The sequence below is a fragment of the Pristis pectinata genome, chromosome 1, assembly GCF_009764475.1.
Source record: "Pristis pectinata isolate sPriPec2 chromosome 1, sPriPec2.1.pri, whole genome shotgun sequence".
Taxonomy (NCBI): domain Eukaryota; kingdom Metazoa; phylum Chordata; class Chondrichthyes; order Rhinopristiformes; family Pristidae; genus Pristis; species Pristis pectinata.
In genome coordinates, this window is record NC_067405.1 from 60,979,013 (window position 1) to 60,995,999 (window position 16,987).

At 39.3% G+C, this 16,987-nt stretch overlaps 1 protein-coding gene across 6 annotated transcripts in view; it reads right to left on the reverse strand.

The window, feature by feature from the left end:
• LOC127571220 (diacylglycerol kinase beta) overlaps positions 1 to 16,987 on the reverse strand; it is a 450,652-nt gene that overhangs the window by 318,439 nt on the left and 115,226 nt on the right. For 5 of the 6 annotated variants that reach the window (XM_052017450.1, XM_052017424.1, XM_052017441.1 and 2 more), the window contains one exon: positions 897 to 1,062. In XM_052017450.1, the coding sequence (XP_051873410.1) occupies positions 897 to 1,062 (166 nt within the window). Of the gene's footprint in view, positions 1 to 896; positions 1,063 to 7,974; positions 7,996 to 16,987 lie in introns of those variants that run through there. The other variant, XM_052017432.1, reaches the window with a different exon arrangement.

Here is a 16,987-nt window from a genome sequence, read left to right on the forward strand (position 1 = left end):
GTTCCACAATGCAATAATGTTGAGTGCTGCTAAGTGGCAATCCAATGAGGATGGCTTTCAAGTCAGCATTTAGAGCATTCTATTATGGAGTATGCAAGGCATGGAGGATGTCCAATATCTACAGGTGTGCACATCAACAGCAAGAAGGACACTTCCTTTCATTCTGTTTCATTTTCCATTCTCCCATTAATTATCGTTCATTCCTTTACCGACCATTTTTAACAACTTTACTTTTTGTTTATCCAATTTCACCTTGATTATCCTCTTTAACTTTTTTTTTGTGCAAAAGCCTTTTCCTGACCTGGTCCTTCCTTCCATTTCCAACATCCAATGTGGGGAAAGTAAACAATTTTGATTTAAATTGTCTGAAAAGAACTAACATGGAATGGCAGTTTTGCAGCCCAGATATGTCAAAATAGAAATAATGACACGGTTACACCAAAGAAATACTTTAGTTATTCTTTACATCTACATCAAACATGCATTAACTCATTGAAAGAGTTGTTCTGAATCTAACATTCAAAGGTGCAAGTAATGGCAAATGTCAATTCTTTTTTTAATTAAAATTAATTCTTTTCTTTGGTGTTTCAGTTATTTTCTAACAAAGAAACTGTTCATTTCAGAGTCAGTCAGGTTCTATAACTACTTGAGAGAATGAATTCTGAAGTAAATTTTGTATTTGTATCAAAAATTGAAATATATTGATGCATCTCAATGCCACTTTGCTTACCTTGCAAACATTTGCTGATGGCTTTAATGTCATAACCTTAGTAATCTGCAACACCTACTCTTAGGTCTTATGTTCCAAGCATTTTAAGTATTGTTTCCGATATTCCAATAGCCAAATCCCCATTATTTACATTAACAATCTGATACTGTATTTGCTCTGTCCTTACCTAATAGATTAAACTGTGAATTGCTTGTGTTTTGCCTCTGGGACTCCGGTGAATTTTGGCATGTCTTCCTTTTAAAAGACATGAATAAGTGCTGACAGAGTTCTTCTGGGATCTCCACCTCCAGATATGTCTTCATGAATAATCTGAAGCCTTCATAATCTATGGGCTGGTAACAAGGAAAAATGGATTTAAGCAAAAATACAAAAGGCAGCGATTTATTCTGTATTATATAAACTATTGAACATTATCAAGCTAGGTCACAAATTAAATTGATTTAACAAAACAAACAAGTTCCTGTCACCTGCTTTAATGCATCACACTATTTTCAAAAAAGTATTGAAGATGTAACGCAAGGAAAACCAGGCTGTAAATATTCCACTCATGCGATTTGTATTTCCTTGTGATGGTTTATATTTCCATATCAATGCATAGAATATATGGTTCTCAATACATGTCTTTTCAGGAAAATATTCAGTTCATGATCATAAAATTAATGCTGATATGATGCCACAAATATTTAATAATTGCTATTCGCATCACACAAAAGGGTAAATAGAAGAAAAACGGAAGGTTACGGATCAGGCAATGACTGCTAAATCTGCTACTCAATTTATATTAAAGGAATCTTATGATCACAAATAAACTTTCTGTCCTGATAATTATTTTATCATAGTAGAATTATTAATATAAACTGCCTACTTACTGCCAACTCATTAAACTGAGTAATGGTTAGACCATATGCCACAGAGTTAGACAACCATAAAGCCCAACATTTGATGAGCATCAATATTTTCATGCAATGCTAAATAATGCATGCAGCTTTCAGAACCTGACACAGCTACTCTTAACCGTGATTTCAACTGTTGTTATAAAAAATTTGAAGAATCCATTTAAAATGAAATACATAATTGGAAAACAAATTACTGTATATAGAAAAGAAAAAGACAACAAAACGATCTTTGGTTTCAAAATTACATCATCAAATTTGAAATCAAATTTAAGGCTCCTTCATATTAATGTAAATGGTGCATGATATTCCACTGTATTGCACAATCTGATGAAATTAAAGACAGTAACATTGAAATTGATCAGTTGATACTTCAGAAGGAATTGTGGATTCCATTGTCCATCGAGAAGTACACCAATGAAACAAATTCTGTGACAACAATCCTTTTTGTTGTGTACACATCTTATGCATAATTTGTTGAAACAATTTTCTCTCTTTGCATTTTCTCATGAAGGACCTCACCCACACTAGAGGTCAATTTAGGAATGAAGGCAACCCTCATTAATTTGTCATTCCTCAAAGCTACTCAATTGTGGGAAGCAATCATACCCAAATCTGTTTTTGCCTGATGTTCTTACAGATTTCACAAAAGTGGACTACTTCACAATAAGGAGATGACAGATTAGCATAGAACAATACAGCATCGGACAGGCCACTCGGCCCACGATGTTGTGTCGATCTTGATGCTGATTTATACTAAATGTCCTTCTACTGTTTATTATCCATATCACTCCATTCCCTTCATATTCATGTGTCCATCTAAAAGCCTCTTAAACTCCACCAAACTGCCTGATTCTACTACTACCCCTGGTAACCCATTCCAGGCACCTACCACTATATGTAAAAAAACTTGCCTCTCACGTTACCTTTAAACTCCACCACCTCCCCCCACCCCCCCAACCTTAAAAGCATGTCCTCTGGTGTTTGACATTTTTACCCTCGAGAAATGATTTTGACTCTCTACACTATCTATGCCTCTTGTATTTTTAAAAAACTTCTATCAGGTCTCCCCTCAGCCTCCTACACTGTAAGGAGGACAACCCAAGTTTGTCCAACGCATCCTTAGAGCTCATACCCTTTAATCCAGGCAGCATCCTGGTCAACCTCTTCTGCACCTTATCTATAATCTCATCATCCTTCCTATAATGGGGCGACCAGAACTGCATGCAATACTCCAAGTGCAGCATGACTTCCTTACTCTTACACTCAACACCCCTACCAATGAAGGTAAGCATGCCATGCACCTTCTTTACCACTTTATCCATTTGTGTAGGCACTTTCAGTGAACGATGGACCTGGACCCGAAGATCTCTTTGTACCTCAATGTTATTAAGGGGCCTACCATTAACTGTATACTTTCTCCTTTCATTTGACTTCCCAAAGTGCAACACCTCACACTTGCCTGGATTAAACTCCATCTGGCACTTCTCTGTCCATATCTGCAACTGACCTTTATCCCACTTAGTAAGGAGTAAGGACAAGGAACGTCTTGGCTGGGTCGCATTCAGAGTTTAACTACAGCATCGCAAGAGTCACAGAGCTAGTACAGTACTCAATCTGACTCCCACGTGTCAGACGTGGACTTGTCCGACAGCAGCTGCTCCCAATCAACACCCCTTAGCTCCTGCCTTAATTTGCTCTCCCCCAATTTAGTACCTCCCCACAAGATCCAAATTTATCCTACTCATAACTATCTTAAAACATAATGAGTGGTGGTCACTATTCCCAAAATATTCACCCACTATCAGGTCTGTCACCTGGCCTGGCTCATTTCCTAAAACTAGGTCTCTCCTCTAGTTGGACTCTCCACATACTGTTTCAAGAACCCCTCTTGAATGTACTGAAGAAATCCTGCCCCATCTAAGCTTCTTGTATTAAGGAAGTTCCAATCAATACTGGGGAAGTTAAAGTCTTCCACTATGACAACCCTGTTGTTTCTGCACCTTTCTATAATCTGTCTACATATCTATTCCTCCACCTTTCAGAGGCCATTAGTTTATCTTCTCCTGTTGCTAAATTCATGAAAAATGATTTTATAGCAATCTCTCTAGTCAAGACCAGAACAGGAACCTTGTTTATATCTACCACAGGTCATTGAGCAAACCTCTATTTTTATGAGGCCTCTCTGCAACCAATTTATCAGTGAACGTTGGTCATGCTTGATTATTACCTTATACAGGGGCTCCCCAGGGTACAAACGACCTAACAGAAATCTGACTTTATGCAAATTCTCCCATGCATTTTTCAAGACAGTAATAGTGTTGGAATAATTATTCAATGAAATGAAATTATAGAGAGTGTATGCAGAGCAATATGATATGGGTAGCTATAGAAAACTGACGATTCTGACTTCTGGAGAAAATCGGCTTTTGAACAGTTCTCAGGAATGGAACCCAGGGACTGCCTGCACTAATTGTACTGAATTATTGTACTTGCCACGTCTTGGCTGGGTCGCATTCAGAGTTCAGCTACAGCATCACAAGAGTCACAAAAGCTAGTACAGTACTCAATCTGGAAGTATAGCTTTGTAAAATAACAAGTTAGTAGGATTTTGGTTACTCTGCTGTTAATGCACAAACAATTATATTACAGGCAAGCAGGAATACAACTAGAAAAGTTAAGTTACTCAGTGCTTTTACTGATAGCAGCAACTGGAGAGATTGTGAAAGGGGAAGAACAAATAATCTGTGCTTCTACTTTAAAAGCATCTTTTACTTAAAATTCTTCAAAAGAGAAACCTTAAAAGATGATTTCCAGCTCACAGGAGGCTGAGCTCAGTGGCAATAAAGTCAGCTTCAATCCTTTGCTGAGAGACAGGTGCAAACAAAATGGAAGAAACCTGGGTGCCGGCACATCCAGACAGATGAGTGAGATCAATAAGCAAGACTACGTCGGGGTGGGGGAGTTCCCAAACAAGACTCAGTATATCAACTTGAGCAAGTAAACCAGCATACTTGCAAGTCTGTGCTTGGCCAATGGAAGCTAACAGAGCCTTGGAAAAAGGAACTAAAGATTATGCAAAGAGGAGAAATTCAGAGAGGGGCCATCAAACTCCTGGAGATGGAACAGAGGCTAGCAATGGCCTACCTTGGCTCAATCAGTTCAAGAAGGCAGCTAAAGAGGAGCCCCAGAACTGAACCACACACACAACCAACACTGCTGCTTGCTTGGCTGACCAACTGGGCCAACATTAGTTATTGACTGCACCTTTTGCATGATTAATTATTTTAATACTGATGGTAACTGCTATTTGCTTATGAAATAATAAACCATCCAAGTCTATAGCATTGTCTGAAAAATCTGTTATGAGAGTCAACATCTTACAATAGAGACAATGATGGGATTACAAAAACAGGATTAGTTCACGAGAGCCAATAAGACTTAGACAATTGATGCTCCGAGATGAAAGAGCGTTCTAAATACAGCTGGTGTAACCATTGACATTTTCTGGGTTTTGGTTAAAGCTCCTAAGAAGGGAGGGGAATGAATGTCAATTGTGGGGCTGCTGAGTTGAGAGGTTTCAGTTTAAAATCCCTCCCTAGATGCAAGGCATGTTTGTGTAAATTGAAAGTTAAAAGGGAGAACGGGACTGGCATTTTAAAAGAGATACCTGGCAACAGCCCCATTAAACAGATGGACTATGAAGGCAGTTTTGAGTGAAACTCACTGAGGGTATTCAGAAACTACAAATTAAGCTGCAGAAAGATAGAGATAAACTGGCTTTCGGAGCCTCTGTGTGTGCCCTGCATCTAACAAAACTAAGAAATACAAAGAAAGACAAAGGAACTGCTGAAAGAATGTGCAAACGGACAGGAGCACCTATACAGTTTATATGATCAATTACACTGGGATTGGACAATTTATGAGACAGCACACAGCCTGCTGAAAAAGCAACAGCAAATGTTCGTAGAGTAATACACCATGGAGAGAGGCCCTTCGGCCCAACTCATCCATGCTGACCAAGATGCCCATCTAAGCTAGTCCCATTTGCCTGCATTTGGCCCACATCACTCTTAACCTTTCCTATCCATGTACCTGTCCAAATGTCTTTTAAATGTTGTAATCATAGCCACATCTACCACTTTCTCTGGCAGCTTGTTCCATATGCTCACCAGTTTCCCCTCGGGTCCCTTTTAAATCTTTCCCCCTCAACTTAAAACTATGGCCTCTAGATTTTGATTCCCCTTCCCTGGGGAAAAAGACTGTGTGCATCGAGTTACAGATGGAGAATTCCAGGCTACTCAGAGTTACAAGACAGAGAGAGTATTGAAGGAAATGATCCAGGACCAAGACATTGCCTCTCTCAAGGAAAATTCAACAGCTTCAAATAGAAGTAGGTGAACATCTAACAGTCACAACTGCCTTATCCATCATACTCGTCACTTTAGCTTTTGTAGTGACCCACGTCACTGGAGACTGGAAGCTGGTGGATATAAAAAGGTCATTATTCATCATGACAAGTACGCATCCTTTTGGAGACCCTCTCAGTAGAATCTCTGGGCACTCAACATTACAAAAGTACTTTGTAAACATAGACAATTAACTACAGTTTCAACGGCTATATTTATCTGCTTAACTTTAACATTTTGAGTGTAGACAGGTAACTTCTGCAGAATTACATATTTACAATGGGAGCACATCCCAACTGGCAGAATCCCTTTGAATATTCAAATATCAGTGGCTGGTCCGAGGAGTCCTGAGCACAAAACAACAGACACCCAAAATATAGTATTTTTGTTACAGTGTTAAGGGATGGCTCCCTGAATACACTAACAACCAGAATATTAAGTGACAAAACAGACATGTGCTGAACTATTTATTAAACAGCAGGGATACATCTTTAAAGATGTGTTAATACAGGAGATGGCCACTTAATGTCTTCCCTGATCTCATCGTGAAGATTTCAATGAGGGCCGATTAACATGAACATTCATTTAATGTCTTCCCCTGTATAGCGACAATGGTACAGAATCAGAATGTCCCACACCCAATGACTTGTTTTGATGGCCTAAAAGTATCACTGGAAGTTAAGCTGTTAACAGGGTTTGCTTTGAAGTATGGTTCTTGTTTTAATTGGTGGTTAGTAATTAGTCATCAGACTGTGCAATACATCTTTTGTGTACGCACGGGTAAAGACAGTTCCAAAAACATGGCACAAGAATAATAGGTTAATTGCCCAACCCTTTTCTTCTACATATTCCATAAAGATCACGTCAATGAACACCACAAGGGAAGTGTCATTTAAAACTTCTTTCCAAGCCTCGTTCCCCTATAATTTTTTAAAAGTAGCTTACTGCCAAAACCTGCAAATCATTCCAAATGGTTCCACACCATTATCTTATGCTGTCAGAATAGTTTTTTGAACATACAAACCCTAAATGTTCGTGGCATGTCCAATGGTTAAGAATCACAACTTCACAGCATTGGATTCCTGTGCGTTTATGTCCTATGATGTGAGGATCAAATCACATGTATTATTCTGTTTCATTATCTTCATAGATAATTAGCTTCACATGGACTGGGAAATAAATGATCAGTAATCATACCTCATTCTTTCTATTTGTTCACCTTTGTTATTTTTGCTGAAAAATTTCCCTAATTTGTTTTTGTTTATTTGCATGTGGTATGATCAGACCTCCAATTGGGTTTGCTCTTGGACCTGAATAAGTGACCATTTGTACTACCGTCATGTTGCCTGTTGGGATTAATTTCAACTTTTTCCCTTTGGTTTAAGCGACAATATACATCCAAGAAACCCTTAATCAGATATATATTGAGCCATAGTCATACAGCACAGAAACAGGCCTTTTTGTCCATCAAGAACCTATGTACACTAATTCCAATTACTAGCACTTAGTCCATAGCATACTGTATCTTGGCAATTCAATTGCACATCCAGATGCTTAAATGTTGTGAACGCACCTGCCTCTACCACCTTCACAGGTAGAGATGGAATTGATGCTAGCCTTGGCTAGCCTGTCCCGAAGAAGGGTCCTGCCCCGAAACGTTGACCGTGTGCAAAAGCAACCCTCTACCATCATCCTCTGTCTTCTATTACAAAATCCATTTTGGATCCAATTTGCTGACTTGCCTTGAATCCCATGGGTTCTAACCTTTTGCACCAGCCTTCCATATGGGACCTTGTCAAAGTCCATGTAAATCACATCAACTGCACTGCCCTCATCAAAATAATTAGTTATTTCTTTTAAAAATTAATAAAATAAAAACATGAAGCATCTGGACTCCCTGGATAGCTTCCTTGAACTATTGTTTGATCTTCCACATATTTACATTCAGTTTTGTTGAGTGAGATGGTTCCCGCAGTATTTTAGGGTGGCCTTCCTCCACACCAAGGGAAAGGCAGTTGTTTGGAATCTGCAGGAAAATGAACATCAAACTTTATTTGGCATTGGCCTTCTTCATATTACGTGTGGGTGCTGTGATAGCTTGTTCCAATATACATTTTATTACATTTGCCTGAATTTTAAATCAATTCATCATGCATTTACACAACATTATTTCAATGTGAAATCACAAACTACACTAGGCTACAGAGTTCAGTCATCAGGCGGGTGTGTTTAGAGGGAATCTCTCCTATTTATTCTGCAGTCTGTCTGGTGTTGAAATGGGGGCTGTTTGATACTTCATTAGAGACACATCTAGTTGTTTTTTTATTAACACTTAGTGCTTAAAATTGGCCTGTATTTATAGAGTCATAGAGTACTACAGCACAGAAACAGGCCCTTCGACCCATCCAGTCCATGCCGACCTTATCTTCTGCCTAGTCCCATCTGCCTGCACCCGGACCACATCCCTCCAAAACCCCTCCTATCCATGTACCTATCCAAACCTCTCTTAAATGTTACAATTGAACCCGCATTTACCACTTCTGCTGGCAGCTCGTTCCACACTCGCACCACCCTCTGAGTGAAGAAGTTCCCCCTCAGATTCCCCTTATATATTTCATTTTTCATCCTAAACCTATGTCCTCTAGTTCTAGTCTCACCCAACCTTAGGGGAAAAAGCCCGTATACATTCACCCTATCTATACCCCTCATAATTTTGAATACCTCTATAAGATCTCCCCTCATTCTCCTGCAATCCAAGGAATAAAGTCCTAACCTATTCAACCTTTCCTATAACTCAGATCCTCAACCCCCGGTAACACGCGTGTAAGTTTTCCCTGCGCTCTTTCAAGCTTATTGATCTCTTTCCTGTAGGTAGGTGACCAGAGTTACACACAATACTCCAAATTCAGCATCACCAATATCTTTTACAATTTCAACATAACATCCCAACTTCTGTACTCTTTCTTTTACAATATTTTTATTAAATCCATGAAAAAGAGTACATGCATCAAGAGAGTAAAAATACTACTGAATACGTTGTTAAATCATACTTAAGATCACAATACTCTAAATTAATAATCACATGTAATAGTTAATAAAGGGAAAAAAAATTGAAATATTTTATTATATAAAAAAATCTATTCCCACTACCAAAAACCGAAACTGTTTGATGGAAAAAAAACAAGGAAAAACCCTTAAAAACGTAACAGTGTCAGCCAATATCTGTGTTTTAGTCACTAAATCAGAGATTTTGAAGATAATTCAAAAAAGGTCCCCACAAGGTTTGAAAGTCTAAGTTAGATTCAAAAACTAAACAACAAATCTTCTCTAGATTCAGGTATGACATAACATCCCGTAACCATTGAGCATGAGTAGGCAGAGTAACTTCCTACCATTTAAGCAATACAGCTCTCCTGGCTATAAGAGAAATAAAAGCCAGAATGTGTAAATCAGAAGCCTTCAAAGTTATATCTTTTTCTCCAACGATCCCAAATAGTGCAAAGGATTAAATTTAAAATTTATTTTGAAAAGTACAGAAAAAGTTGGAAAGACCTCTGTCCAATATTTTTTTAAGACTCTGACATGACCAGAACATGTGAATTAAAGAAGCCTCTCTGTTATTACATTTATCACAGTAAGGAAATATATTGGAATAAAAAATACAAGTGAGCTCTATGGACCACTTTAAATTGAAGGAGAGAATGACGGGCACATAATGACGAAGTATTAACCAATTTGAAAACTTCATTCCAAGTTTCCTCAGAAATTGACATCTGCAAATCTTGTTCCCAAGCGTTTTTAATTTTATCTAGTGGCACCTTACTCATTCCTAGTAATCTGTCATAAATATTAGATATTGAGCCATCATGAAAGGGTTCCAAATTAAAAATTACATCTAATAAATTTTTATCAGGACTCAAAGGAAAAGAATGTAATTGAGATCGAAGAAAATCTCTAATTTGTAAATATCAGAAAAATGAGTTTTTGATAAATTATACTTGGTAGACAATTGTTCAAACGAAGGAAGGTTTCCTCCAACAAACAAATCCTGAAAACAAGTAATACCTAATTTGTCCCACCCTTTAAAAACTACATCAGTCATAGAAGATTTAAAAAAAAATTAGAGAAAATGGGACTGAACAAAGAAAAACTCAATAAACCAAAATATTTTCTAAATTGTAACCAAATCTTCAAAGCATGTTTAACTATTAAATTATCTGTTAGTTTATTTAACGATATTGGAAGTGAAGAACGAAGCAGAGAAATAATAGAAAATTTTTTAACAGAGATATCTTCCAAAGAAACCCATACTGGACAAGCCTCTTGATTAATGTAATGTAACCAAAATGTAAGATTTCGTATATTGACTGCCCAGTAATAAAATCTAAAATTAGGTAAGGCTAGACCTCCGTTCTTTTTAACCTTCTGAAGGTGAACTTTATTTAGTCTAGGGTGTTTATTATTCCATATGTAGTAAGATATAATTGACTCAAGAGAGTCAAAGAAAGACTTAGAAATAAAAACAGGTAAAGCCTGAAATAGATATATAAATTTAGGTAAAATATTCATTTTAATAGCATTAATTCAGCCAATGATATAGAAAGGGGAGACCAACTTGATAAAACCCTTTTCACATAATGCAGTAAGGTGAAAAACTTTTCTTTAAATAAATGTTTATAATTTTTAGTAATTGACACCCCCAGATAGGTAAAATGATTTCTTACAATTTTAAAAGGAATGTTAATATCAAATGGTACCAGGTTATTCAGAGGAAAATGTTCACTCTTGTGTAAGTTCAATTTGTAGCCTGAAAAATAACTAAAGCGAGGAAGTAAAGAAAGCATAGGAGGTAACGAGGCTTCAACATTAGATATAAAAAGTAATAAATCATCAGCATATAAAGAAACTTTGTGGTTAATATCTCTTCTGGAGATACCAAGGATATCTCTAGGTTCTCGGAGAGAAATAGCCAAAGGTTCTAAGGCCAAATCAAAGAGCAAAGGGCTCAAAGGACATCCCTGTCTGGTTCCACGTTGAAGTTTAAAAGATTTAGAATTTTGAAAATTAGTGAGAACTCAAGCAGAAGGGGATAAATAAAGTAATTTAATCCATTGGATAAAATCAGGCCCAAAAATAAATTTCTCTAAAGTTTTAAATAAGTAATTCCATTCAATCCGATCAAAGGTCTTCTTAGCATCTAAAGATATCACACATTCCGATATTCCAACTTCTGTACTCAATGCCCTGATTTATGAAGGCCAAAGTGCCAAAAGCTCTCAGTTTACCACATTATCATCTAAATCATTAATATAGATGATAAACAACAATGGACCCAGCACCGATCCCTGCAGCACACCACTGGTCACAGGTCTCCAGTCAGAGAGAAAACCATCTGCTACCATTCTCTGGCTTTTCCCGCTAAGCCAATTGGCTACTTCATCCTGAATGCCAAGCAACTTAACCTTCTGGAGTAGCCTCCCATGCAGGACCTTGTCAAAGGCTTTGCTAAAGTCCATGTAGACAGTGTCCACCACCTTTCCTTCATCAACCTTCTCGGTAACCTCCTCGAAGAACTCTATAAGATTGGTTAGACATGATCGACCACACACAAAGCCATGTTGACTATCCCTAATCAGGCCCTGTCTACCCAAATACTTATATAGCCTTTCCCATAGAACAGAGGTTTTCAACCTGGGAATCCGCAGCGGGTTGCCGGGGGTCCGCGAGCAAGCCAAGAAAAAAAATGCAAAAGCGACCTGTTACAAAGACGTAGCTTAATTGCTTGCTCCAGTTTTCCACTACTCAGAAAATTGGCCATATCTATTCTATCTGATATAGGCGACAATGTTAGAGACTTAGACGGTGTTCCTTTCTGGTAAGCTGCTGCTTAATATTCGATTTGTGTAGTCAGAGTAGTCAGTAGTGTTCACTACTCACTACTATTCTGTTGTGCATTGTAGTGTTAGCGAGACTGAGTGACGTTGTTGGTGTGCCTTAATAATATTGCTTACTTACCGTGCATTTACGCCACAGTGACGTCACTGTTAAATGAAAAGTGCGCAAGCCTGTAAATTTTAGGTTAGTTTTGATAATTTTGTTTATCAGTGATAGTAATTAAACTGTCCAGCTGTATTGCTGAGTATGGAGAAATTTCTGAAGAGAAAAGCTGATCAGAAACCGGAAGATTTTGATGACAAAAGGGATAAGGGTGACCAAAAGAGAAAACAACGCAAGTACGATCCAGAATACATTTCACATGGCTTCATCGCAGTGGGGACAAATGCGGACCAAACTCTGTTGTGTGTTTGCAAACACTGTCCAACAATGCAATGAAACCAGCGAAATTGCAGCGCCATTTAACAACAGTGCATCCAGATATTGCCAGTAAGCCGAAGGAATATTTTGAGCGGCAAAAGGAGCTGTACCTCAAGCAGAAAGGCAAAATGACAGCCTGCGCCACTGTAAATGAGAAGGCTCTTCGCGCATCATATTTGGTAGCATTATGAATAGCACGTTCCAGAAAGCCTCACACAATCGGAGAAGAGCTTATACTGCCTGCAGCAGTAGATATGTGTGAAGTTGTACTGGGAAAAGAATCCAGTCAAAAACTAAAAGCCATTCCACTGTCTGATAACACAGTAAGCAGAAGAATTGGCGATATGGCGGAATATATACAGAGCCAGTTGATAGCACGTCTTCAGCAAGTCAGATTTGCGATTCAGCTCGATGAAAGTACTGATGTTGCCAGTGCTGCGCAGTTGTTGGTTTATGTTCGATATCGCTGGGAAGGAGAGGCTTTGGAAGACTTTTTGTTTTGCAAGGCGCTCCCAGGGCGTACAAACAGTGAAGAACTTTTCCGTGGGCTTGACACTTTTTTTGTACAATCAGCATTGGCGTGGACACAGTGTATTGGAGTATGCACGGATGGTACTGCCGCAATGACGGGACAGAAGTCGGGTCTAGTCGCACGAGTGAAAGAAGTAGCTCCACATGTAGCAGCAACCCACTGCATGATTCACCTTGAGGTTTTGGTTGCAAAGGATATGGATGAAAGTGTTGCGGACGTGTTTTCCAGGTGCGTTAAAATCGTTAACTTTATCAAAGCCAGGCCGCTCAATCATCGTTCGTTTGAAAACATATGCCGTGAAATGGAAGCCGAGCATAAGCATTTGTTGCTACATACAGAAGTCAGATGGCTGTCACGAGGCTGCGTTGTGCAGCGTGTATATGAATTGCGAGATGAACTGCTCATTTTTCTAAATGAGCACAATGGATCATTGGCACAGTTCTTGACAGATGAGATGTCGGTTGCCAGATTAGCTTATCTTGCAGATACTTTCAACATTTTGAACAGCTTAAATCTATCATTGCAAGGACCTGGCTCAAATGTTCTGAAAACGCATGACAAAATCAATGCCTTCCAGAAAAAACTCCGTATCTGGAAGGGAAGATGCCAGCAAGGTGTCTATGATATGTTTCTGTTGTTGGCTGACTTTCTGACAGTGAACGAGATGAAGACAGGGGCCATTGCGAGCACCGTTTTGAACCGTATTCAACAGCTGTCACATTATTTCCATGAGTATTTCGGCGACAATGACACAAGCACGTTTGATTGGATTCGAAATCCATTTGAATGTATGCTTACTGATTTAACTGGACGTGAACAAGAAGAATTGGCTGAACTGTCATCTGACAGGACTTTGCGCTTGCAGTTCAACCGAATGTCACTGTTGTCATTCTGGATAGCATATTCCCAGGAGTATCCACTGCTGTCCAGCAAAGCCGTCAATGTTCTGTTACCATTTGCAACCACTTACTTGAGCGAAATAGCATCTTCTGCAGTCACTGCCATGGAAACCAAATACAGATCAAGACTGAGTATTGAGGATGACATACGCGCGTGTTTGTCACACATACCACCACGTTTGGACAAACTCTGCAGTGCAAAACAGGCACAACCTTCACATTGAACTGAACACTGAAAGACATCGCAGGTAATTATCGGTGATTGAAATAGTAACTATTTCAATAGGGCCTACGTGCAGTAATTTAACTGTTGTATGCATGAATTATCGATTGTTTGATTTTGTGGGCTTTGGGGGTCCGCCATCTAACAAGGACATTTTCTGGGGGGCCGCAGCATGAAAAAGGCTGAAAACCACTGCCATAGAATACCTTCCAATAATTTACCCACAACTGACATCAGGCTCACTGGCCTATAATTTCCCATCTTATTCTTAGAGCATTTCTTGAACAACGGAACAACATTAGCTATCCTCCAGCACCTCACCTGTGGCTAAGGACATTTTAAATATCTCTGCCAGGTCCCCTGCAATTTCTGCACTAACCTCCCACAAGGTCCACCTTCATTCACCTCAAGACAGCCAGCACTTCCTCTTCCGTAATCCAGATACGGTCCATGACATCACTACTCTTTTGCCTCAGTTCTATAATCTGTGTGTGTCTCCAGAGTAAATATGGATACAAAAAATCCATTTAAGATCTCCCCATTTCTTTCAGCTCCATGCATACAGTAGATGACCATGCTAATCTTCAAGAGGACCAATTTTGTCCCTTGCTACCCTTTTGCTCTTAATATAACTATAGAAATCCTTGGGATTCTCTTTCACCTTGTCTGCCAGAGCAACTTCATGTCTTATTTTAGCCCTCCTGATTTCTCTCTTAAGTGTTCTCTTGTATTTCTTATACTCCTCAAATGCCTCATTTGATCCTAACTGCCTATACCTGATATGCGCCTCCTTTTTCTTTACTAGGGCCTCAACATCCCTCGCTAACCAAGGTTCCCTAAACCTGTTAGCCTTGTCTTTTATTCTGACAGGAACATACAGATTGTGTACTCTCAGTATTTCACTTTTGAAAGCCTCCCATTTACCAAGCATCCCTTTGCTGGAAAACAGCCTATCCCAATCCACGCCTGCCAGATCCCTTCCAATGCCATCAAAATTGGCTTTACTCCAATTTAAGAATCTCAACCCGAGGACCAGTCCTATCCTTCTCCATAATTATCTTGAAACAAATGTAATTATGATCACTAGATGCAGTGTTACCCTGCACACACTTCTGTCACCTGCCCTGTCTCGTTCCCTAAGGAGATCCAGTATCGCGCTCACTAGTTGAGACCTCTACATATTGATTAAAGAAACTTTCCTGAACACATTTGACAAACTCTATCAAATCCAATCCCTTTACAGTATGGGAGTCCCAGTTAATATGTGAAAGTTAAAATCACCTACTATCACAACCTTATTTTTCTTGCAACTGTCTGCTACCTCTGTACAAATGTGTTCCTCTAAATCCCGCTGACTATTGGGAGGTCTATAATATAGTCCCATTAACGAGGTCACTCCTTTCTTATTCCTCAGTTCCACCCACAGTGCCTCAATCGACGAGCCCTTCAGTGTGTCTGCTCCGAGCATTGCCGTGATATTTTCCCTGATGAATAATGCCACCCCTCCCCCTTTAATGCCTCCCTTTCTATCATGTCTAAAATATAGGAACCCCAGAACATTGAGCTGCCAGTCCTGCCCCTCCTGCAACCAAGTTTCATTAATGGCAACAACATCATAACTCCACGTGCTGATCCATGCTCTAAGTTCATCTGCCTTACCTACGTTACTCCTCGCATTGAAATAGATGCATCTCAGAACATTAGTCCCACCATGCTCATCAACCTGTCGATTTCTGTCTCTGCTTGTAGGCTTCACATCTACGTTCCCCACAGCCACTCCACTTGCTTCTTTGCCACTCTGGTTCCCACCCCTCTGCAACTCATGGACAGATGGAGCTAGAGCAGAATCTGGCTACACAATCATGTGTATAGGGAATAAAGTAAGGGGCTGAGGAAGCAGTGTTGTGGGGTATCAGTGTTGAGGATAATTGTAGTGGAGGTGTTGCTGCCTATCCTTACTGACTGTGGTATGTCAGTAAGGATGCAGCTGCAAAGGGAGGTGTTGGATCCCAAGCCTAGGAGCTTGGAAATGAGTTTGCTTGGAATTATGGTATTGAAGGCATAGCTGTTGTCAATATTTCTTGCAGTACAGTGACCAGAAGTGTACACAAGTGTAGTCTAACCAATGAGTTGTACAACTGCAACATGACATCACAATCCTGTAATCAATACCTCGGTCTATGAAGGAAAGCGTACCAAATGTCTTTTTCACTACTCCATCCACCTTCGTTGTGACTTTCGAGGAGCTATGGACTTGCACTCTAAGGTCTCTCTGCGCACCATCACCCCCAAAGTCCCTGCCATTTACTCCACCATAATTTGACTTACCAAAGTGCATTACCTCACACTTTATTGGATTTAATTCTATCTGGATTAAATTCCATCTGCCATTGCTCTGTCCAACTTTCCAGCTGTATCCTTAGACAAACTTCTTCGCTAAATTTTTGTGTCATTTGCAAACTTACTAATCAGACCTTATGCATTCTCATCCAAGTCATTTATATGTACTACAATGGTCCCAGCACCAATCCCTGTGGTACATACACCACTTGTTATAGGACTTTTCAGTCAGAAAAACACTCATCCACCATTACCCTCTCCAATTCTGAATCCAGTTTGCCAACACACTTTGTGCTTAACCTCATGGACCAGCCTGCCATGCAGGACCCTGTCAAAAGCCTTACTAAACCCACCAGAAGTTGCTGGTGGCAATAAGCTTTAGACCAAACAACTTCATTTTTTAAAAAAAAAGATTTTTAAACTTATTCTATGACCTTGAAATTGCTTTGCTATCCTTTATTGACACCAAAATAGTGTTGTGCGTCAGCCTAACACAATTTGTGAATGTCCCATAAAGATCAAGACTTCCATTTGAGAGGTTCACAGAACAACAGGTCTGTGTAATGTCTCAGTTCAGCACAATTTACTCTGTTATACATTACCACTTCATACAACTACTGACTTCTGGACCTGGAGCTCTGATCTC